Source organism: Rhinichthys klamathensis, unplaced genomic scaffold, assembly GCF_029890125.1.
Source record: "Rhinichthys klamathensis goyatoka isolate OS25496 unplaced genomic scaffold, OSU_Roscu_1.1 h1tg000308l_1, whole genome shotgun sequence".
NCBI lineage: Eukaryota > Metazoa > Chordata > Actinopteri > Cypriniformes > Leuciscidae > Rhinichthys > Rhinichthys klamathensis.
In genome coordinates this window covers 86,125-110,699 of record NW_026606826.1, presented here as the reverse complement: position 1 = coordinate 110,699, position 24,575 = coordinate 86,125, and the positions used below count along the sequence as shown (strand labels likewise).

General features: G+C 38.9%; 1 protein-coding gene across 1 annotated transcript in view; it reads left to right on the top strand.

Moving 5' to 3' along the window:
* The first annotated feature begins 328 nt into the window (after nt 1–328).
* Nucleotides 329–24,575, top strand: part of pds5b (PDS5 cohesin associated factor B) — a 61,850-nt gene continuing 37,603 nt past the window's right edge. Inside the window, exons 1-5 of the mRNA XM_056270734.1 lie at nt 329–627; nt 18,232–18,358; nt 20,475–20,678; nt 21,100–21,186; nt 21,279–21,376. Coding sequence (XP_056126709.1) covers nt 18,251–18,358; nt 20,475–20,678; nt 21,100–21,186; nt 21,279–21,376 — 497 coding nt within the window. The 5' untranslated portion in view covers nt 329–627; nt 18,232–18,250. The remainder of the gene's footprint in view (nt 628–18,231; nt 18,359–20,474; nt 20,679–21,099; nt 21,187–21,278; nt 21,377–24,575) is intronic.

Here is a 24,575-nt window from a genome sequence, read left to right as displayed (position 1 = left end):
TATATTCATCTCACACACACACACATATATATATATATATCTTTAAATAATTTTTAGTTTTAGCTATAGTAATTTAGAAGGCTACTTCGTCTTCAACTTAAACATTTTAAACAACTAATTTTCTAAGTTCAAGCTTTTAATTTAATATTTATATGATATTTTATTTCAGCTTTATTTCAATTACGGGGAACAATTTTTTGGTTTTAGTCAACAATAGCAGCACTGGTGCACACTGCCTTGACTGCATCCATAGCTGTCATAAATGTGTATTAAAAGAAGGCGGAGACAGACTGTCGTCCTGCTCGTGACCTATAGATGTCGCTGTTACACCACACTCTCCAGCCTACTAAGCGACTCAACATAAACGCTCGTTTATGCACTGACCATTTACATTATTGTTATAGCTGTTTATTTGTTTTTCCAGACCAATACTGCAATATTGCCACAAAAAAGACACAGTCATGCACTTAAATAAGTAAACTCGAGTGGAGGAGGGAAGTGAAGGGTCTGTATTGAGCGGAGCTGCACTGACTGGTGCAGATAGGGACAAATTGGCGCCATTTTGAAGCCGACAGGAGGATCACAGTAGTGGGAGAAGCGAGTGGAGCGCGCACTTTTTCCGAAAAGGTAAACGACTATTTAAATTTAAATCACACGCGAGTGGAATCGACCTCCGCCGATTCGGGTCCGTTAATGGGAATTGTCATTTCGTGGCTGTTTTAGTAGGTGCTTTTTCCCTTTTCGGCGGTTGGTTGTCTATTCTTCTGTTAACCCATGCGAGGATATCTGACTCTCACTGTCTTTCCCCCCAAATCTGTTCGTTCTTAACTCAAAATCCCAATGGCAATGACAGTTGTTGTTGGTTTACGTGTAACGTGTGTTATCGTGGTCGTTTTCATTGGAAAAGAGGGCCGTGGACTTTTCTGGTGCCTCGTGTAACGTTATGTGTACATGCATATGAGTGTGTTTGTGTTTTAGCTCTGTTAGCTTAGCTTAGCTGCTCGTAAACCGATTCAGCCTCTATTTAAATCTGATTCAGAACCTATTTCAGATTCTACTACTGCAGTTAGCATTCATTTTTGTTATGGGCTAATATAGTCCTTTGCGTGTTGAGATCGGACGCGCTGTTATGCATTGGATCTAGATAGTAACGGAGGATCTGTAGTGGTGTGCAATGCATTTTAGCCTGTTAACACCCCCTTAGGACTGTTATCTGGGTTTGCACGGGATAAACCACTGTCAAAGGAATGAAATGACAGCTGATGTGTGATCAAAACTGTATTTTGTCCTGGTTGTGGCTGTATAAAAAGCAGTGAAGGAGCACAAAGACATCAGCTGAGAAAGCCAACCTGCTGTCATAGTGTAAGCCTCTCTTTTTTCCATGCAAAATCATTGTAAGGCTGTAATGGTGTCTTTAAATGTGTTGCATTGTTTACTAATTGCATGCAGAGGTGTTGTGAAATGCGTTTGGTGTTTGCTGGGAGTTTGAAACACCTGCACTGTCTTGATCGTCCTTTAGAAATGACAGCTATTTTCACTTCAGCTTGCATTATTCATTTCTTGCATAATTGTGCTGTTATAACTTCGCTCTGGGAATGCAAAACACTTATTATGCATTTTGACTAATTTATTCGTACTGTTTATTTAAATAGTCTATTTTGTTAGTGTATGTTATACATGTATTTTGACACAAAATTCTAGCAATTATTGCAGAATAAAAGTACATGTATTTTTGTAATTTTTGTTGTAATTAGCGTGAATGTAAATCTATCACTACTTCCATTTTATGGAAATTTAGCAGATGTTTTTTTTATGTAAACATTGGAAATTGTCTCTTAGCAGATATAATATAAATGTAAAGTCTTTTTCTCCTGTAAAAAAATGTAACCCAAATAATGGTAACTTGTACTGTATATTTTTGTCCAATCAAATGCTTTCTAGAATGAGAATGCCCCTCCCCCTAATACCAGCTGGTTCTGACTGTCAATAGCCAGGTTTCCATTCAAGTTTTTTTTTTGTTGCAGAAAAAAGGTTTAGCACTTCAAAATGGTTATCGATATAGCTGATTTATCGACATAATTTTTCATTTGTCTAGTCTACACAATTTTTGCATTTAACTTTAGCGCATAAATTCTATATTGATGCTTCAAATGGTGCAAAAATCAGTTTGAAAGCGCTTTTTTTTAATTAAAAAAGGGCTTAATGTAAATAAATGTTGTTAGTTAGGCTACATGACAGAATTAGCTTATGTAAAGCATCAGTGTTCATGGTGTTGCTCCCGTTAAAGCACTGTTTCATAAAATGTGGGGTTGTATTTAGGGGTGGGGGAAAAAATCGATTCTTAGATGCATCGCGATGCGGACGTGGACGATTCTGAATCGATTCACAATTGTCAAAAATCGATTTTCAAAAAAAAAAAGAAAAAATTTAGATATATATTTATAATAACGTAATATTGACGGAACGCGAAAGACGGAACTCTGAAGCGCGGAAGTGCAGTGGCCGGACCGTCTGTGGCGTGCACGTAACAGACGCGGACGCGATGGCTGAGCGCCAAATCCAAACACCCTCCTCGTTAAAAGCTGACGTGTGGAAATATTTTGGCTTCTGACGTTGAAGGGGGAAAGGAGCTGGACAAGAGCCACACTAGTTGTAAGCTTTGTAGAGTAAAACTAAAATATTTCGGAAACAAGACACATATGAGAAGCCATATGACACGTTTCCAGCCAGAGGAGGAAAAACACTCGGCTGTAACGTTACCGGTCGTTGTTATATTATTAATTTACTACAAATATGCTGCTGCTAGTTCAGACACACATGTATTTTCCTGTTGGTTCTTTGCAATGTTAATAAAATATATTGTACGTTAATTCTTTATGGGTCATTACTTTCTACTTTTAAAGCAAAGTATTTATAGTCACACACACACAAAAAAAAGATTCTGATAATCGATTTAGCATCGAATCGCAGCCCTCTGAATCGTAATCGATTCGAATCGTGAGGTGCCTAGAGATTCCCACCCCTAGTTGTATTAAGACAATCGGTCTTTGTCAGACACGTGGGTTTGTTGTGTGTGACGTCACCGCAGGCGCCATTTTTGAGGTATCGCTACTGACTGTGAGCATTGAAGAGATTACAAGAGTAGAGATAACAAGTAAATAACTCGCAAAACTGGAGAAGCACAAGAAAACCGAGGAAATGCCGTACCACAATAAACTCGATAAATATGGCAGGTACCGTTATTTGGAGAAATTGTCATCCATTCAGAACATAGATCCATATATGAGCTGACTGCAGTAAATTGGAGTGCTGATCCCGCATTGCTTTCTCATCCTCATACTGGGACATTGTCAACTATCTTGTTTATGGTATAAGCGCATATAGCAGTGAACAATTTAAAAACTATAAATCTCTTAAAACCCACGGACATTTTACCAACGGCTGAGTACAGGATTTATTTACATTCCCACCGAAGGACACAGTAGTAACAGCAAAGATAGGTTTGCTGTATTGATGATGATGATAATGTCATGTTAAGGATGGTTTAGTTTTAAAAAATAATGAAAAACACAATTCTCCAACAACAGAATACCCCTGCATCGATACCTTACAAATGGCGGCTACGCCCCATAATGCACTTCGTGTATCACGAGTGTGACGTCACCTGACAAAGACCGATCCTGCTATCTTTGATATTTGATACAAGACAACTTTGATATTTGAGTTATCTCTACTAGTTAAATCGGTCAAAGTTATTCTAATGCAAATATTTTAAGTTGTGAGGGTGACAGCTAATTGCAACAAGATTTATACAGACAGAGTATAAATTTGGAATAGGCAGTTGTTTCTCACATTTTAAAAATAATATTCCCATTACCAAGCATTCTTTTCAATCTACAGTCTATTAAAAAAATACAACTGCACCTGAATATCGATTGATGATTAAGTAATGATCTAAATAGTCTAACGAAGTGACACTTGTTAATAAAAATAATTGTATTATGTCTAGCCTACAATTCAATAATATAATAAAGTTTTGGTTCACATGCATGGATGAGGAAAATATAGCATCTTGAAAATCTCTGAAGCTCATCAAAAATCAAAAAATGAAGTAAGGCTATTGGAGATTTGAATGCTGATTGCTGACAAAATAAAGGTAAAATACACAAATTACAGTTACTTCTGTACCTGAATTAATAAAATTATGTAAAAATCGTAAGTCTCTTTTGATTTCATGCCATGGATATATACTATGGCTACTAGGGGTGTAACGGTACACAAAAATCACGGTTCGGTACGTACCTCGGTTTTAAAGTCACGGTTCGGTACGTTTTCGATACAGCAAAAAGTAAGAAATGCCAGAGAAATTTCCTATTTGTTAAATGAAAAAATATTTTTTAAATAAGTTTGAGTTTTCCTACATCTTGAAACTTTCAGGTTTATAAATGGGTGTCATCTTTGAAGGATGAACAAATAATGTTTTGGTCATCACATTAAAAATAACATTTAAATATATGAGGAGTTCAGATGCAAAAGCCATTTGAAATTTTCTTCTAGAATGATCATTTTTATCAAGCTTGTATATTTAAGTTCAGTAATTTCACTTAAATGGCAATGAAGATTACCTATTAATTGTCATTTGAGTGAAATTACTGAACATAAATATACAAGCTTCATAAAAATGATAATTCTAGAAGAAAATTTCAAATGGCACTTAGAGGCTTTTGCATCTGACCTCTTCATATAGGCTATTTATTTATATAATATTTGAGTTTTGAAGTGCTGGAAAAAGATGTGTGAAGTACTTGAAAGCATTTCACTATTCCAGCCAAACTGCTTACATTTAGTGTTACTATATTAAATCCATTGTGAATGTTGCTGGTCTGTGGACGTAAAGTATTACTAGTTCATTCACGGCACAATGTTTCTCCTGGTTTCCACGTCAGCGCTGTTTGATCTAATAGAGATCTACGGTTAATAACGGAGAAATGTGAATGCTTCTCACTAGATCTCGCAGCGATGTTATTACTTCAGTGACGAATTCAAATGTTTTCTTTACTGGATCTCTTAGCGCTGTGTACTAGTAACAGTGTCGCTTGATCGAGATCGGCTCGCGCTGCACAGATGTTGCTGGTCCGAACTGATAAACGATCCGTGAAGCACAATAGCGCAGTTTCGTTCCGCTTTCATTACGTTTGCCATTTGATGTTGCGCAACGTTGTGGTGATCGTGCCAGCGCGAATTTTGTCGGCAGGAAAAATGCTCCAAGGAATCGTTCGGTTTGTATGCGTACCGAACCGGAAGCCTCGAACCGAAACGGTTCAATACGAATACATGTACCGTTACACCCCTAATGGCTACATGACAAATGATAATCACAAACATGACACTTGTAAATAAAATAATTTTATACAATTTGTTAATATGTAATTTTATCTTAAACAAATGAGGAAAATAAAGTGGGCTTAATCTAAAAAGTTTTAACCGAATTTTAGAATTGTTATGTGAGAATAAGACGGCATCAGTTAGGCTACGCGTTAAAAAATAGGTTAATGTTATTGAACTCTGAAACCAGAATAAATAACTTTTTTTGCTATTGAATTAGGCTATAGGCATTCACGGCCACATCAAACCACTTTAAAAATTGCAGTTGTATAGACTGAATATTTCCCTGAACCATTACCAATGTTTAAAATTTCTGTGTCCAAAAACCCATGGGCTCTGCACATAAAGGCAGTTACATGCAGAAAAGCTTTGCTGTCGTCTTCTGATATTTCCTAATTTAATGATATTATTTGTGAAAATAAGCTGTAAACAAGTGAATTTCAATTATCTCATTACTCTAGATTTGACAAATATTTGAGATGTGAAAGATACAATATAATTTGCGATTTATGTGAAATTATGTATGGAAATGGCTCAAGGGCAGATTTTTTAGCTATACAACAAACCTTATGCGACAATTCAGTTTGTTAGAGATGATGTCATTATGCACACCATTTTAAAGGGATAGTTCACCCAAAAATGAAAATTTTGTCAGTAATTACTCACCCTCATGTTGTTCCAACCCCGTAAAGGCCTGTTCACACCGGGACGAATTTCGCGCGCGATATTCGCAGACGTTTAACGCCTCGTGACTAAACAAAGGGCGCCAATGTGAGTGTGCACACCGACGCGAAAAACGCCACGCGTAAAAGCGTCATTTTTTTTAAAACGCCTCGGGTTCGTTTTTTTGGTTTGACGCACCGCGTCAAAAACTATCTGACCAATGAGATTGGCGCTTTTGCTCACGTGTCTGGAGCTCTTGGGGGCGTTCAAACACAAAACGGTCTTGCTGAGCACACATACGTAACGGCGAAGAAGATGCGCCAAGTAGCGTCTACTACACCATAGATATCCATAATAAAGGCTAGATCTCGTCCGCGCTGCTGGCCAAATATGGCCTTTATTATGGATATCTATGGTCTACACTGCCGGGAAGAAATAAGACGAGGAAGATGCGAGGCAAGATTAATGTAGAGCTGCTGGTCTCGTTGGTGTCGGGACATAAAGAACTATGATGACAAACGCGACAGCGACTACAAAATAGGACTATTTCTGTTTTACATTAAGCGCCATCTAATGTCAGGGAATGAATTTGCACTCGGCTCATCGTCAGCGAAAATCGCTTGGGTGTGAACACAAAAAACACGTTGAAAAACGCTGACGAATAACGCGCGCCGATATTCGTCCCGGTGTGTACGGGGCTTAAGACTTTCGTTCATCTTCGGAACACGAATTAAGATATTTTTGATGAAATCTGAGAGCTGGATCACTCCTCCATAGGGCTGTCGCGGTGAAGGAATTTCCCTTGTGGTAATTTTGAGTGGCTCAATAGCGCGATATGCGGTATTACCGCCATTTATTTATTTATATTTATTTGTTGCTATAAATACGTGTTATGATGTGGTCAGTATACACAAAAACAATGTAACCGAAACTAAACAGCGTCTCTGCGCATTGAAAGACTGTCACTCAGCACGCAGTTACATTGTTATGCCAACAGACTGTCTTTGAGTCATAGACTGAGTGAGTCATTAAACCGTTCATTCAACGAAAACGTTCAAAAAAGCTGATTCCTTAAATGATAGATGTAATGAAACAAGGCGTTAATTATTTTTTTTAACTTTGAGCTCCACTTTCCAAGGCTCAGCTGGCTGCTTCACTTTTGGGCAAAGCTGAAGCAATGCTTCACTTAATAGACCAATGCGTGACTCGCTGTTTTCCCCCCACGGCTTCCTCGCGCTGTGTAATGCTGACGCCATTCATGGTAAATAGCCTACCCTTACACGTTAAAAGGATGATACGACAAATATTTCGCTTTCCTTGGAAACGGCAACCTTTTCACGAATATACATGATTTGACTTCAAAGACAGACGCAGGTAATCGCACGCGCTCAGTCGATCACATTCACTGTCTGTTTAGGCTTAAGTCCAAATCCACGAAGCCTCTGTACAAATCACCATGATAAACAGTCTTGTTATCATTATTAACTTATTTAACATTCAATACACATGGTACGAACTACGAAGGGTGGCCTTATGAAAAAAGAAAACGCGGTTTGGCGGTTGCTGCGGTTACTTGCATTCCTCTGCGGTTGGCCTGTCAGTAGCGCGGTACTGCAATATTGCGGTTATCGCGACAGCCCTACTCCTCCATACTAGTCCATAGGCTTCTTCAGGGATTGAACTTGCCGGCCTCAAAGTTATTAAAGACATCGTTAAAATAGTCCAAGTGACTACAGTGGCTCAATCTTAAGTTTATCAAGCGACGAGAATACTTTTTGTGCGCAAAAACAAACAAAAAAAGACTTTATTTCACCTATTCATTTCCTTCTCTTTGGGCCTCTAGTCAGTTAACGTAGTGTGATTCCGTAGAGCTACGTCACACGTAGGCTCACTATTGGCCGACGCTGGTCATGTGCGTGATGCGTGTGACGTACAACAACAGAAGCTTACGCTATTACACTAGTGAACTGACTCGAGGCCCACAGAGAAGGAAATGAATAGTTGAAATAAAGTTGTAATTTTTTTTTTTTTTGCGCACAAAAAGTATTCTCGTCGCTTGATAAACTTAAGATTGAGCCACTGTAGTCACTTGGACTATTTTAACGATGTCTTTAATAACTTTTCGAGGCCGGCAAGTTCAATCCCTGAAGAAGCCTATGGACTAGTATGGAGGAGTGATCCAGCTCTCAGATTTCATCAAAAATATCTTAATTCGTGTTCCGAAGATGAACGAAAGTCTTACAGGGTTGGAACAACATGAGGGTGAGTAATTAATTACTGACAGAATTTTCATTTTTGGGTGAACTAACCCTTTAATGGTAAAAGGTCAATTGAATGGAAACAGGTTAGAGACAGCTAACTTTTTTTAACACATATTAGCGATGTTCTGATCAATCGTCAGCAGATCGGTTTCGACCGAAAATCACATTGATCTCTGACTCGATCGGGAGTCACTAAAATAGGCAGATCTCACCAACCGATTGCAAATTGATGGCGTCAGACTTCAGCGCCACAGTCATGTCATCACCAAAGTGGAGTTATTGCACGGTCTCAAGAAACGATGCGGTTTTATGCCTGCCATTTAAGAACAAGTGATTTGACTGTTCATTCGATATGTGCGCGTGCTGTCTGAGAGACTGGTTCTGAGCGCAATCAGCGCACATAAAGCTGCTGCTCATACAGCTCATACACTTATGTGTCAAAATGCCTGTTTTTGTGAGTATCTTTGTAAACACAGTTGTTTAGGCTATGTTTTAAGTAAAAGTAAACCTCTCCAAAATGCAAAAAAGCATGTGATATGGCTTTTTTTCACTGCATGGTATGGCTAAGTACGGTTCACTTAATTAGTACCACCTCGGTTGATAGTAAAATGTGACGTGTAAACACTGTAGATCACTGATTGGTCAGAGAGATTCATCATTACCAGCGTCATAGGATTTGCTACACGAGACGCCAAACCCGAACAAACAAACTTCTTTGTCTTTCAGTGGAAAAACATCTGCATGCCGAGAATCAAGAACACCATTCCATCAATATGCTCCATTGCTCCTGTGTTTTGAGTTTGTTTTGTTTGTGTTGCGTTTTCGATGATGTCACGGCAGTAGAGGCGGCGCAACTAAAACGATCCGTTTATTCACACCCACTTTGAAACAGTACTAAACTGCAGTGGAAAAGCTAACCGAGCCGAGCCGTACCATGTAGTGGAAAAGTGTCATAATATGGATAGTGTTTTGCATAAGCCATGTATTTAAAGGCCTATTAAAATGTTCATTGAAAAATATATATTTAATTCTCAATTGAAACAACAATCTATTGTTACGGGTGTGGTGCAGGTTGAAGGAGAAGCAGCAGTCAACAGGTCCAATTCAAATATACTTTACTCAATAACAAAACAAGGATCACGGGGGACAGTAACACACCATACACAAACGAGAACCGACAAGGAGTGAAGGAGAACACAGGGTTTACATACACAGAGAACAGATAGGGGAAACAAGGCACAGCTGGGGCAAATTAACCAGACACAGGTGAAGGAACTGAACACAAACGAGGAGCGGGAAAACGAACACAGGACTAAACCAAATACACAATGAACGGGGGGAAACTCAGGACACACATGTAACATCTATAGCATTACTGTAAATAAAGTCTGTGGTATTACTTATCTGGAAAAAACACTGACATTCATTAGAGCGGTTAATTATTACTTGTACAAAGCTTGAATGATCGTGATCATGATGACAAAAAATTGGTTATCCGTATAGGCTGCATAAATCCTGATCGAAGCATCCCTAATGCATATTCACTTTATCAATAACTAGGGCTGCACAATTAATCGTACTGAAACCGCATGCGATTTAGCAAAGGCTGCGATTATTTTATGCGCAGCTTGTCAGTGCGGCTGATCGGTAGTACGTACTGCTCCATCTGAACACCAGAGGGCTCTCTCGTGCAGACATGCCAAATATGCCCCGCCACAGAAGTAGATAACGCCGTCATTCCAGGGGCTGTGTTCCAGTCAAAAATTGTCATGCCCTTCACTCGCTAACTTCCCTCCGTCTCGTTCACTCGGATGTACGTCATTGCTTACGTTGCTACTGGCAAGAACTGGCAGAACCTTTGCAATAGGCTGAATTCGAACGTGCTAATTAAGCCCTTGATCACTTAGAATCCACTATGGGGTTGATTTTTTTTATTTTTTCTTACGAAATTGTTTAATGCAGCATTCTATATGTATATACACTCACCGGCCACTTTATTAGGTACCCCATGCTAGTAACGGGTTGGACCCCCTTTTGCCTTCAGAACTGCCTCAATTCTTCGTGGCATAGATTCAACAAGGTGCTGGAAGCATTCCTCAGGGAGTTTGGTCCATATTGACATGATGGCATCACACAGTTGCCGCAGATTTGTCGGCTGCACATCCATGATGCGAATCTCCCGTTCCACCACATCCCAAAGATGCTCTATTGGGTTGAGATCTGGTGACTGTGGAGGCCATTTTAGTACAGTGAACTCATTGTCATGTTCAAGAAACCAATTTGAAATGATTAGAGCTTTGTGACATGGTGGAAGTAGCCATCAGAGGATGGGTACATGGTGGCCATAAAGGGATGGACATGGTCAGAAACAATGCTCAGGTAGGCCGTGGCATTTAAACGATGCCCAATTGGCACTAAGGGGCCTAAAGTGTGCCAGGAAAACATCCCCCACACCATTACACCACCACCACCAGCCTGCACAGTGGTAACAAGACATGATGGTTCCATGTTCTCATTCTGTTTGCGCCAAATTCTGACTCTAACATCTGAATGTCTCAACAGAAATCGAGACTCATCAGACCAGGCAACATTTTTCCAGTCTTCAACTGTTCAATTTTGGTGAGCTCTTGCAAATTGTAGCCTCTTTTTCCTATTTGTAGTGGAGATGAGTGGTACCCGGTGGGGTCTTCTGCTGTTGTAGCCCATCCGCCTCAAGGTTGTGCGTGTTGTGGCTTCACAAATGCTTTGCTGCATACCTCGGTTGTAACGAGTGGTTATTTCAGTCACTGTTGCCCTTCTATCAGCTCGAAGCAGTCTGGCCATTCTCCTCTGACCTCTGGCATCAACAAGGCATTTCCGCCCACAGAACTGCCGCTCACTGGATGTTTTTTCTTTTTCGGACCATTCTCTGTAAACCCTAGAGATGGTTGTGCGTGAAAATCCCAGTAGATTAGCAGTTTCGGAAATACTCAGACCAGCTCTTCTGGCACCAACAATCATGCCACGTTCAAAGTCACTCAAATCACCTTTCTTCCCCATACTGATGCTCGGTTTGAACTGCAGGAGATTGTCTTGACCATGTCTACATGCCTAAATGCACTGAGTTGCCGCCATGTGATTGGCTGCTTAGAAATTAAGTGTTAACGAGCAGTTGGACAGGTGTACCTAATAAAGTGGCCGGTGAGTGTAGGTGTGTTTGAGTTGTTTAAAGGGTAACTAAACCCCTGGTCAGAGCCTGACTCCAACCACTGGCAATATTTGAAAAATGCTGGAAAAGTGGGCAGAGCCCAGCGGAGATAGAGGGGACGAACTGAGACCGCAGTGAGGGATTGATTGACAGCTGCTGTCAAACTCGCTAAAATGGAGACCGACTGGAGTGACGCAAGTAGCTTTGCAACAGAGCGGTCATTTGAAGTATTTTCTTCCCCACCTTCATCTGATTTTTCTGCCTTTTAAGAGGGCCAAATCTGAGGTGTGTGGTCATATTTTGGCTTTTACAAAAGTCCTGAGGGAAACTTAATCGATGATGGTCACCCTGTCTGCAGAACATGCACAAAAAAGTTGCTGCAATACACTTCAAAATGTTGTTTTGAGTTGAAATATTTTATCTCTCTCGAAATAAACGTGAAGCTTCCACGAAGAAAAGTTTGCATTAATGTTTTAAATCTTACCTGTTTATAAATCCATTTTGTACAGCGTACAAAACAATCGTCCAGACAAGATGATCACAACAATATTATCAAACTCTGTAAACAATAAATTAACTCTGATTTTATTTTCAATACAATCAAAAACGGAGACGCAAGATGGCAAATTGTATTTGAATGAAACGAGAGGGTAATGTCCGTTGTGATGCATGGATTTGCACTGTGTTTATAATGCGTTGCTATTGACGACGGTCAGAAGGAAATGCCACAGAATAGAATCTTGCCTTAAAAAGTGCATAGAGCTGCTTGTTTTATTTGTTGTTTGTTGATTTTCAAATATAAAACTATCCTGATCGTTTTCAATACTCGTAATTCCAACTCCTGACTCGCTACAGTAGTTTTGACGGAACCAGATGCTTTTATACCAGGGGCTGCCAAGGGCGTGACAGAGTTACGTCAGAGAGTATCCTACGTCAGAGAGTACCCCTACTGCAGGAGCTTTCCGTTTAACCTGAAGAGGGCAGCACTCATACGTTTTTACACCATATATTTGAAAATTAAAACACTTTATACCCAAATGTCAAAAAATGTACTCGAATCAAAGAACAGCATTTATGAAGCTCCATTCTTACAGATCATTAACTAAAAAAAGTTGTTTCAGTGTTTAGTTACCCTTTAAATAAAAAAATAAAAAAAGGAATATATCATAGTGTTGTTTGTAGTGGGGTAAATTAAACGCAATATGTGTTGCCGTCACAGTCGTGTTGCATTGTGGTATATGGAGCTGCCTGAAGTGTACACATGAAGTAGACTCGCTCGCTCCCTCTGTCAAAATCGAGGGAGCCATATAAACTTCCCTCGTCCACTCCATGAAGTGGAACTCACTTCAAAATGGTGGCAGGGATTCCTCCGAGGGGAAGTGCTTAGGGTAAGTTCACAAGTTCGTGTCTAAAAGTGGACTGGAACGCAGCCCAGGAAATCCCTATCGCTGTAGCTGAATAAACAGGAGATTGAATGCTTTGATTAAACATGACCAATAAACACTACACTAGGGCTGTCACTTTTGAGAAAAATCTAATTCGAACGGATATCAAATATCAAGCAATGTATTCAAATATATTCGAATATCTACGAGCCCCGCCCCCCCATGGAAAAAAAACAGAATCGGAACAGCACGGCACAAACAATAACATGACAACTTAAACAGCAGCAGGAGTAAGGCCTGCCTAATTCATTTCTTAATTTTGTTTGCTAGAAACACCAATCTATCAACTTGATCTGGATCAAGTGTGGCTCTCTTTTTATTGACGATGTTCCCCGCGCTGGATAACACACGTTCGGACTCGGAGCGCACAGACGTGCCTGGCCGTCTGCTCAGTCTCTGACTCCGCTGCCTCATTTAGATGGTAACTCGACAGGTGAGCAGGCGTCGATACCAGACTCTCGCGTTTCGGCAGTCAGGACAGTTGACGGAATTGTCACTTGCACAATTGGGCTAGTGTTGCATCGTCACTAAATTTATCATTCTCATTTATAATTTTTCACCACAGATTTACATTGGAAATTTGTGAGGCGCTGTAGAGCTGGGGAGGGCTCAGAGACCAGATGCATGATACATGTCTGCTGAATCCATGCGCTGAATTTGAATATATATATCCTGCTCACTTTACGACTTAAAATAGTCTAGAAAATCCTAAAAATATTTGTTGCAGAATGCTAAACGTGTACAATTTATTATTAATTCAGTATAGAGGTCTGTTTGGATGAATAAATTAATCCCATACAGACAAGCTGCGGCTAGTCTTATCAATTTAAACATTCAATCGATTTTAAACTATTCAGTACTCGCACACTTTTTATAATGGATCCGTGCACAAGCTCTTAAAGTGACAGCAGCCTAATATGTGTCTCATTATTGTTAATAAAACAGCAAAAGATAGCAGGATTATGTATTTAATTAATATAGGACTAAAAAAAACTATCCAGTGTTATTTTACATTTGATTACTTTACTCAGTGTCTGTAGTATTTCTAAATACTGTTAGACCTACCCCAAAAAAAACGTTTCTCTTAGGGTGCTTTCACACCTTGGTGTTTGTTTTGGAACCTGGTGCGTTTTCTCCCTTGGTTCGGTTCGTTAGGCATATGTGAACACGGCAATCACACTCGGATCCACACCAAAACAATCAATCCGAGACCGCCTGAACAAGGTGGTCTTGGAACGATTACAAACGAACTCTAGGGCGGTTCGCTTGAGGTGTGAAAGCAATCCGACCTAACGGACCAACGAAACAAATGGTATTATAATTCATAATGGGAAATGTGCTATATAAATAGCAGTAGTGTCTGATTCTAGGAGTGAGCACATTAGTTATCACAGTTGAAAACCAAAAGAGCACCTCTTCATCTTAAAATGTTGTGTAATTGAGCTTCTCTGTGCGAGAATGCTGTCCCGATCAAGCCTTGATTCCTGTTTTAGCTGCATTATAACATTCGCATTTTGTTTGCATGTGTCTTGACTAGGGGTGTAACGATACACAAAATTGACGGTTCGGTTTTCCCACGGTTTTGACGTCTCGGTTCGGTTCGATTCGGTTCGGTTTAGAAAGCTAAAATTGCTTCTTTTTTTTCCCCTTTTCTTTTTTAAACAGTGGTTTAACGAAAAAATTGTCTTTGTCTTTAAATTAATTCAATTACAATTAAACGTTTCACAAGGATTAAAAAAAAATCTGCTAAATCTGTACACTATATAGGGAGCCGCACATTACTATAACATTAAAGGTTGTAGCCTAGACTTTTAACCTAAATTCAGATGCTATTTATTTTTTAGATATAATAATCAACACACAACACATTGTATGAAAACATGTAAACTGAACACAAGGCAGTTTTTGCATTAACTTGTGTTTTACTCTAATTTGTTATTGAAATATAATACTTTACACAGTTGTCATTTTCATGAAAGATATTTTAAACATACATTAAATAATCAAGATATCATTAACAGGTTAAGTAAAATTAAATTTAAAAAAAAAAAAAGGCTAACATGGTGCATTTATTTAGTGCAAGAGTTCATTTATAGGAACCATTTATAGGAAGTTGTGGACACTGAATCACTTGCCTGTTGAGGTAAATATAATGCTAGTGACAAGCTATGCTGTTTTATTGACGTCTTTCCGCTGCTGAAACACTGATTGAGCGATTACACGAGTTATGATGCCTTTCAGTAAGTATACTGCATCTTTCAACATACCTTCAGGTGTCCATTCCGTAACTGAGGAAGAGATGATCGCGTTTACCCGCGCGCCGCGTTGCCGTTTGAAATGAGGAGCTTAGTAGGCATAGAGCGATCTGTCACGCCACATCAAAGAGCGCCAAAACGACATTTATTGTTTGAATTTCGTATCAAATAGACAAATTTGAAAGATTACACCTTGCTTATTATCGAAAGTAACAAAACACGGAGCTTGTTATTTGGTGTTAATGGTGGTTAGCTACAAAACTGAATTCGTTGTGTACTGTACACAAGACATGAGGTCCATTGAGCCGGGCTGGGCGGGGCCGGGGTAGCAGGGGGCGGGGAGGGGCGTGTTCGGTACGCAATGAGAGTATCGCGATTCGAATCGTGTGTTCTGTATCGCGGTTTTTCGGTTCGGTTCGAATATCGTTACACCCCTAGTCTTGACACTGATTCTAGACAGCGCTCGGAGATCCAGAGAGAGCGTGTTTAAATTTGTTGTAGTCTTAATACGAATGTAGTATAATTTAACAGCGGCAATGACGGCTACATTCGTATAGTGTTTGCATGATCTGTCTCGACAATTACAAATAGTCACAATAAGCTCAGGAAGCGAACTTGTCAATCATCTTGATGGATGACACAGAGGAAATAAGAGGACCAATAAGAGGACAGTTGTTCTCTCATGTGTCTTGCGTGAACACATTTTGGTATGCTTTGAAAGGTTGCCTTGTGAAAGCAAACCGTACCAAGAAAAAAACTGCAACATTGTAACAAATTACTCCCTGTCCAAATTACAGAACAGAACAAACAATCTATAGGTGTGAAAACGCATTTGTATCTTTATTCTATTGTATTTATTTGTGCTACTTTTTCACTTTTATTCAAAGATTGAAATCAAGCTTCCTTGTGTTGTGTAAACTCTTAACAACAAAATTACCCCATTGTAAAAACACAAATTCAATGAGTGAACAAACATTTAGGTGAGATAATGTAAAAAAAAGACTGTCTAAAAAAAATTAAGACCGACTGCATTGATCTATTCATGCGTTTTCTTTCTCAACTGTTTGTTCACTCAAGACATAAATGACTATGTTTTAACTTGAAAATATAAATGGTCACTTTGACACATTAGTAGTGGTGTAACGGTTCACAAAATTCACGGTTCGTATGGTTCGAAGCGACACAATACGTTTTCGATACAGCAAAAAGAAAGAAATGCCAGAGAAATTTCCTTGATTTAAAAAAAAAGAAAGTATTAATTTTTTTTTTTTTAAATAAGTGTGTTTTTTCCTACATCTTGAAACTTTTAGTTTTATAAATGGGGGTAATCTTTGAAGGATGAACAAATGTTTTGGTCATCACAATAAAATAACTTTTAAATATGATATAATATTTGAGTTTTGAAGTGCTGGAAAAAGATGTGTGACGTACTTGAGAGCATTTTACTATTCCTGCCAAACAGTTAGTGTTACTACATTAAATCATGGTATAATGGTGAATGTTGCTGATCTGTGGACTTAAAGCCTATAACTAGTTCATCCACCACGGCACAATGTTTCTCCTGGTTTCCACGTCAGCGCTGTTTGATCCGTTAATAACGGAGACATTTGAATGCTTCTCACTAGATCTCGCTGCAATGTTATTACTTCTGTGGCGAATTCAAATGCTTTCTCCTCTGGATCTCTTAGCGCCGTGTAGTAATAGTGTCGCTTGATCAAGATCGGCTCGCGCTGCACTGACATTGGTCCAAACTCATAAACGGTCCGTGAAGCACAAAATAATGAGTAGAGCAGTTTCGTTCCTTTTTCATTACGTTTTCCATTTGATGTTGGGCAACGTTGTGGTGGTCGCGCCAGCGCGACTGCTAACAAATTTTTTTTGGTCGCACCGGCAGGAAAAATGGTCCAACGAATTATGTATTATAACAAATGCCTGTGGAGGGTGCCAACGTGCCAGTGATTTTTGTTGTTACACTTTACAGCAGATCAAATCCTTGTTTAATATTGGCCAAATTACATTTAATTAAAATGTAAACAATATTTAATATTTGGCCGCTTCTCAACGATAGAAATGCTACATCCAGTAATTTCTTGAAAAAAGAATATGTGGACATCAAAACATGCAAACTCAGAGCGGAGGTTTAGACTTTTTTTGAAATTGTGAATTCAGTTTTTCACTGCTTATGGCACTTCAATGGTTAGAAATCACTTGTTTTTAAACGGCGATACTTAAAAACGCATGCAAACGATAAACTTTTGTGACTGCGTTGCACAGCAACGTCATATGAGCATAATTGCGATTTGATTGTCCAAAATCCCTACCGTTTAATCGTGTCTGCGTGTAGTGTATATCCCTAATTGTTGTGATGTAAAGTAAAGAGTATTTGCCTTTTAAAAAATTACAAGCGATGCATCTTTCTCCATCTTGTTACTTGGATAAAAACTTGATGAAGCATTTGATAGTGTCTTTCCTTATTTAATCTTTACTCTTCATTATGCCAGTTGGTTTAAATATGCTGTTTATATCTTGTTATAACTTGTTTATAACATGAATTACAGCTGAAGAACATGCACAACACTTCACTTATGCAGTTAGATTCATTTGCATTTTTGACTTGTCTATTTAGATTTAGAACGGTTGGTGTTATAGTTTATATGTGGGTGTAGTGTTTTAGTTGGATAATCGGCAAAACCTCTGTGCAGCTTGAGTTGAAAGTGTAGCATTTCTTTGAATTTAAATGTCTATGTGGCAATGAAATGCATGAGACTGCTCTTTCTAAAATGGATTTTTTTAGAGGTGTCAATATTTAACCATCCACAGGAGGTGAGGTTTTGGCCAGCATCCTGCAATTTTCTGAAAAAAAAAAGAAAAAGATTTTGCCTTCACTTTTTTGGGGGGAGATCCAGGATTTATACAGAATCCATTAGATTATTTCTTTAATAGCACATTTTCCAAAAGAGTAATTGATGTAAATTCCCTGTTCATTTATAAGTGTTCATATATTCATGTCTTTTTTTTCTCTCTCTCTTTCTCAGCAATCACTGATCGGAGAGCATGGCTCACTCCAAGAATCGAGCCACGGACGGCAAAATCACCTACCCGCCGGGGGTGAAGGAGATCTCCGATAAGATCTCCAAGGAGGAGATGGTTCGGAGACTGAAGGTGAGGAACAATCTGTCATTCTTCAGGCCATCCTTAAAAATATTTTGGTTTGCAGTAACAGCAAAAAAAAAAAAAAAAAGGGTCGGTAGGTAGGTCTATATATTTTTTTTTTTCAAGATTCAATGTAAAAAAAAAAGGATAATTTTGGTCATGGTGATTAGGTCGGTATGAATTTAAACAAATTTGCATATCGTGACGTCACTGACTGGGTCTTCAACCCCCATGCCTTCGGGCGCACCATTGCGAACCTCATTCTGATACAGGTTATAGACCACAAACAATTTGAAATCTTTGTAAAAAAAAAACATATTTATTGCATTAATTCCAGCTGGATTCATTTGGAAAAAAATAGGCAGAATAAAAAAAATAAAAAAAAAGGAGCCACTAGATTTCAATGAAAGTGGATTTTCAGAGGGAAACAAATAAATTAAAATGACTAATCTCACCAGCGCCGCACCGACCAATAAAACAGCGCGTTTGGCACCATTCGTTTACATTTGACCCATACTGTTACAAGCCCCCTTTCTGGTCTAGGGGCAGGAAAGGAGGGTAACAAAAAGTTGCAGAGAGAGAGTGAGAGATTTGACCCATAAACATCTGCTATTATTAACGGAAATCAGTGTGGTCAAATGGCTAGGCGCATTGTAGGAAACTATAGGCCGATTAAGTAGTCCTGACATATTATGGAATGGTCGATTTTCTTTTGTGCAATTTAGTACATTTCGGTATGGGATGTGCTGTTTTATTGGTCAGCGTGGCGCTGGTGAGATTAGTTCCCGCCGCTCTGACCATTGGCTGGCGCAAGCAAACACTTCTCCTGCGCTGTCGAGTCTGTCGCGCTCGCGCGTCTCGGTCCATTGAGCCACGCAGATTACAAGTCAGCGCAGCGCGAACTCTGTAACACACCGCGCTGTTTCGTCCCCCTTTCGGTGTGTTTGGCTTCCCACACTTATGTGTGTTTGTTTGTCAGAGCCTGCAGTTGCTGTGTGACGTGCGTTCGCGGTGGGCATGTCATGACGAGCTGGACGCGCTCCGAGGAAAGGCCGTTAACATCGATTCCCTATTTGAATTTCGAATAATGAGCGACTAAATGTAGGCTCATACAGACGTATTTCACAAGCAGCCCCGCCGCAGCCATCATCACCGAGCGCGAACCATTGACCGTGAATGAAACGAAGCGAACGCACAGGCCATAGTGTGACATGCGTAAACCAATGGTGTAAACATAATCATAATAGATGACGCCACGGGTTTTTATTTAAAAGAAAGAACGTAGCCTACGCAATTTATATTCACAATACTTACTATAATAAATGTATATTATTTTATTGCATTTGTATTAGTTGTTTGAAGAGTAAAAAAAAAAATCGGTCGGTCTTAATGCAAGTTTACAACCGGCAAGTCGGTCGGACTAAAAGGGGAAAAAAATAAAAAATTGGGTCGGTCCTAATTTTACAGGGTCGGTCGGGTTACGGCAAACAAGAATATTTTTAAGGATGGCCTCAAAGTGAAAGAGTTTATGATTAGTGGTGAAAATATCCCCCCCCCACCCCCCCACCCCCGATGTAATTACAATGAATAATGGGTCCTGGAGCATGTCTGTACCACTCTTCGGTTAGATGTACAATGGATGTACATGTATAAATAAATAGAAAAATAAATAAAATAAATGCAGAAACAGTTTGTAATATTAACTTTTTTTCCTTTTTTTTCTATTTTTTAATTACCCCACCCCTTTTTACTTTAGTTAGTTAGTTAGTTAGTCACTAACTAACATGCTCAACAGACATGCCTGTGATTTGGCTATAAAGCTTAACGCTGCAAAAACCAGTTGTAAATAGAAACCTGTCACGCTCTCTACAGGGCACTTACACAGATACACAAATGGAAACCTCAGCTGAAGTTTTATCAGACAGAATGAAATTATCATTTATATGCTCGTATTTCAAGCCGTTTTTACAGCTTGTAGATACAGTTTCCTCCCTCTGTGGCTTTGTCACTTATGTCTATTTTTAAGTAGGACTGCCAAGTGAAAGTGTGTTTCCCATTAGAGTGTCTTACACTGTTAGTTGGATTTGTGGTTGACACACGGCTCTATGGTGTTTTTCAACCTCAGATGGTGGTGAAAACCTTCATGGATATGGACCAGGACTCAGAGGAGGAGAAGGAACTCTATCTGAACTTGGCCTTGCATCTCGCCTCAGATTTTTTCCTCAAACACCCAGACAAAGATGTCAGACTGCTCGTGGCCTGCTGTCTTGCAGATATATTTCGCATCTACGCCCCCGAGGCACCGTACACATCACCTGATAAACTTAAGGTTGGAAAACTCAGTCTATTGAATACCATGATAGTTCTTGCATATATCAGTGAAGAACTATAAATGTTTATATCTATGATTACATTTTAATTTCCCTCCATGGTGGCTGCCATGGTGAGATCACATGACCAGTCTAATACTTTTCTTTTATGGCCCCATTAAGTCAAATTTTGTGATTTCTGGTTTATTTTGGGAAAGAACTATTAGATTGTATTGGTATACATTTTAAAACTGAAAATTTTGAGGGTGATATTTATTTGTGTGCATTTGTCTTTTTCTTCACCTAAAACAAAAGACAGCAAGGGATCGAGTTGTTCTGCAGAAAATACTAAAATAACACTGCAGTCTCTCATGCATTGTGAAGTCTTGCCTTTGCAGGTGCTTAAAATATTAAAACTGTCTGCTCTTCTTTTCCACTCAGGATATTTTCATGTTCATAACTCGACAGCTGAAAGGGTTGGAGGACACCAAGAGTGCCCAGTTTAATCGATATTTTTATCTTCTGGAGGTATGGCACCCAATTAATATACTCTGAAGCAAGGTCTTACAATGGTTTTTCAACCAGTATCTGACCTTGTCTTTCCCCCTCTGGCTCCCTAGAACATCGCTTGGGTGAAGTCCTACAACATCTGCTTTGAATTGGAGGACAGTAATGAGATCTTTACTCAGCTCTACAGAACACTGTTTCAAGTGATCAAGTGAGTCTGTTGTTCACGTCTAACCATTGAAGCATTCAATAGAGTAAGAAAATTAAATCTTAGTATTTTCTAATTTTCTTTGTAGTGTGTGTGTATACCCACATATTCACTAGGGCTGGGTAAAAAATATAGATTTCTCGATTTTAATCGATTTTCATTTTTACGAACTTAAATCCCAAGAATCGATTAGGCTAGTCATCCTGTTTTCAGTTGACGAATGAATGGAACATTGTAACACACATCCCATCCAATAAATCGCAATAATCTTTGTGCTTTGTTACTATTGATATGAAACAAAGTAGTGATGCACCGATGTGAAAATTGTGGCTGATAACCGATATTAATATTGCTGTTATGGCCGATACCGATATTTACCGATGTCGATATCTCTGTATAGAAAACACATAGCGAGGATTAGGGCTGCACGATATTGGTAAAAAATGACATTGCGATATAAAAACAATTAACCAGATGACTTGAATAGCTCTATTTGGAAAGAATGAATCATTCTAGAATGACTGGGGTGGTTTTGTCATGGAGTAAATCCGCATAGAAACTAATATTAATAGAATGTTAACTAATGTAGTTAACTAGACTTTAATAAATGGAACCTTATTGTAAAGTGTTTCTGATTGATGTCTCTTGAGTTCAGTGTTGGACATATCAGTTGTTTTAACCATTCATTAAAGTGAATCGGTTCAAAGGAGTCATTAGTTCGCGAATCGGACGTGTCATTAAAGGAGAACTCCGGGCAATTTTTAATTTAATCTCGATCGTTACACCTTTGTGAGTATTGTCTATAGAAAAAAAAAACGAACCGGATCGGTGCTTGCAACACAGAGCTGTTCCCGCAAATGCCCAGAGCTCCCACTCAGCTAAAACGGCAGTTATGGGGGCATAAACAAAAAGAGTGTCTTTGTACCTCTTAACAGACACAAAATGCAATTAAAATGTCTGTCCAACATGAACAGGGGCATTACATGTGAACAAGATGCGTTTAGCAACTTAGCCATTGTTTAAATTCACCTAAAAAGTGTTTTAGACGGCAAGCTGTAGTCTCGCGCTGAAGTCCCGTGGGAACTCGGTTGTAGCCGGAAAAGGTAAACAGTGTCCGATCAAGTGTAACGATCAAGATTAACTTAAAAATTGCCCTCTCTCTGCTCGTTCTCTCAGTTAAACAAGCGCAGCTGTCAGTCATCTACATCACTCACCGGTCAAATAAGGCTTTGGCGGGACAAAAATACGCCTTAGTAAGGCTGACAGAAAACAGCGCGCAAGTTCCAGTCTTCTTGCGCTTGATGTTTAAACTGACAGGACTTGCGCTCGTAATGTATACGCTTGTGCAAAGCCAAACATCCCCGCCCCCACACTCACATCTACACACACGTCAAATACACAGGAATGATTATCGGCCTGTTCACATCGGCCCTATTTTGAGATCGGAACGATACCGATGTGTAAAATTTTTTACCATATCGGCCGATATTATATCGGCGGCCGATATATCGTGCACCACTAAAACAAAGTCTCAGATTTCAAATTACGTCCATTTTCTTACGAAATTCAAAAACACAAATTCCGTTTTGGCGCAGTGGCGTGAGATCGCTCTGGCGCAGTTTAGCTCAAGAGAAGTACATTATCTTCTCTTCTGCCTTAATAATACCAGTTACAGCGCAAAATACACATGAATGAGCATCTGAAAGTGTGTTAAAAGATAGAGTACAACTTATCGAAATCCGTATCATGTCACATGGAATCGCTCAATCATTGTTTCAACCGTGGAAAGACGTCAGTAAAACAGCTTGTAAAGTAAACAATGTCATGTAACGTCACATTTACCCATTTAAAAACCATATCCAGTGACCATAAACTCGTTAGTCAGCTAGAAAAATTTACTCTAGAGAGGAGCATTTTGCTAAAAATATGCACCATATTACATATTCATTATAATTTAAATATTCTTCAATATTTAATGCATGTTTGAATAAATCTGGCAAGTTTTTATGACAGCCACCATTTAAATGTTTATATTTCACATAACTTTATTATTATAAAAATAAATAAGTGTTAAGTGTTTGTATACAAATCAGTTTATTTTTTACCTTCAATATTATATTAGGCTACAACTGCATTAGTTAAGAGATTTGTTTTCCTTGAGAAAATTTGCCATGTATTGTACCTGATATCCAAAATAATCAATATTGAATCGAATTGCAAGCTTGTGAATCGAAATCAAATCGAATTGTGAAATTTGTGTCAATACCCAGCCCTAATATACACACATACATACAGAACAATTGTGCATCTCCGAGTAACGCACATCGGTGTTTAAATTCTGAATGAATCCACGTTTTGAAGAATTGGGTGAACCAATGATTTAATGACCATTTACTTTGTTCCTGAATGAATCAGCTGTTTGAACTAATCAAATGAATGACTCAGTGGAGTTGCCTCACTGCCTTATCAGGCAATGACTTTGTTGGCACCCTTTGCGCACAAAGGTACCTCACGAAAAGAAAGACTTTAGATATACAAAGATTGTGCACTCGTATTGAATGGGAGAAAGTGCACCGCCCCAATGCTGAATAAGTCCCGCCTTCTAAATAAAAGAGCCAGTCACTAATTGGGAAAATAGGGCTGGGCAATAAACGATTTCATATCGAGAAAGTGATAAAATAAGCTCTGGACATTTTTACTCAATATGGATTAATCTAACAGCCTATCACACAGCAGAAATAAACGCAAGAACAGCCATTCAGTTCATGTCGCTAATAAGTGATTTCTGCATGTCTCTGTGTGAATGAATCGCGCTTGATACACAAATTCACACACACGTGACGCTCACAGTGCTTTCAGCGTCTGCCGTCATATGACATGAACATACTGTATGAACTTCATCTCCAGAGCTGCTTTGAGAGTCACTTCATAAGCTTTTCACCGTTTCATATGTGAAAAACTACTGTCAAATACACACTGAAAGTGAAAACTAACACTGAAAGATCTTCATGACAAACCGTCAAAATAAAAGTTCAGTTTAACTTATAAATTATAACAGAAATATATCACTACTGTATAACAAAATGAACTTCTCAAAGTAATAATATTATTATTTCTAAGGAATACCAAACAACCAAGATATTTATAGACGTTTCAAAGATGGCCACAGAGTGAAATGACTTGCCTGAAAGGGACTTTGACG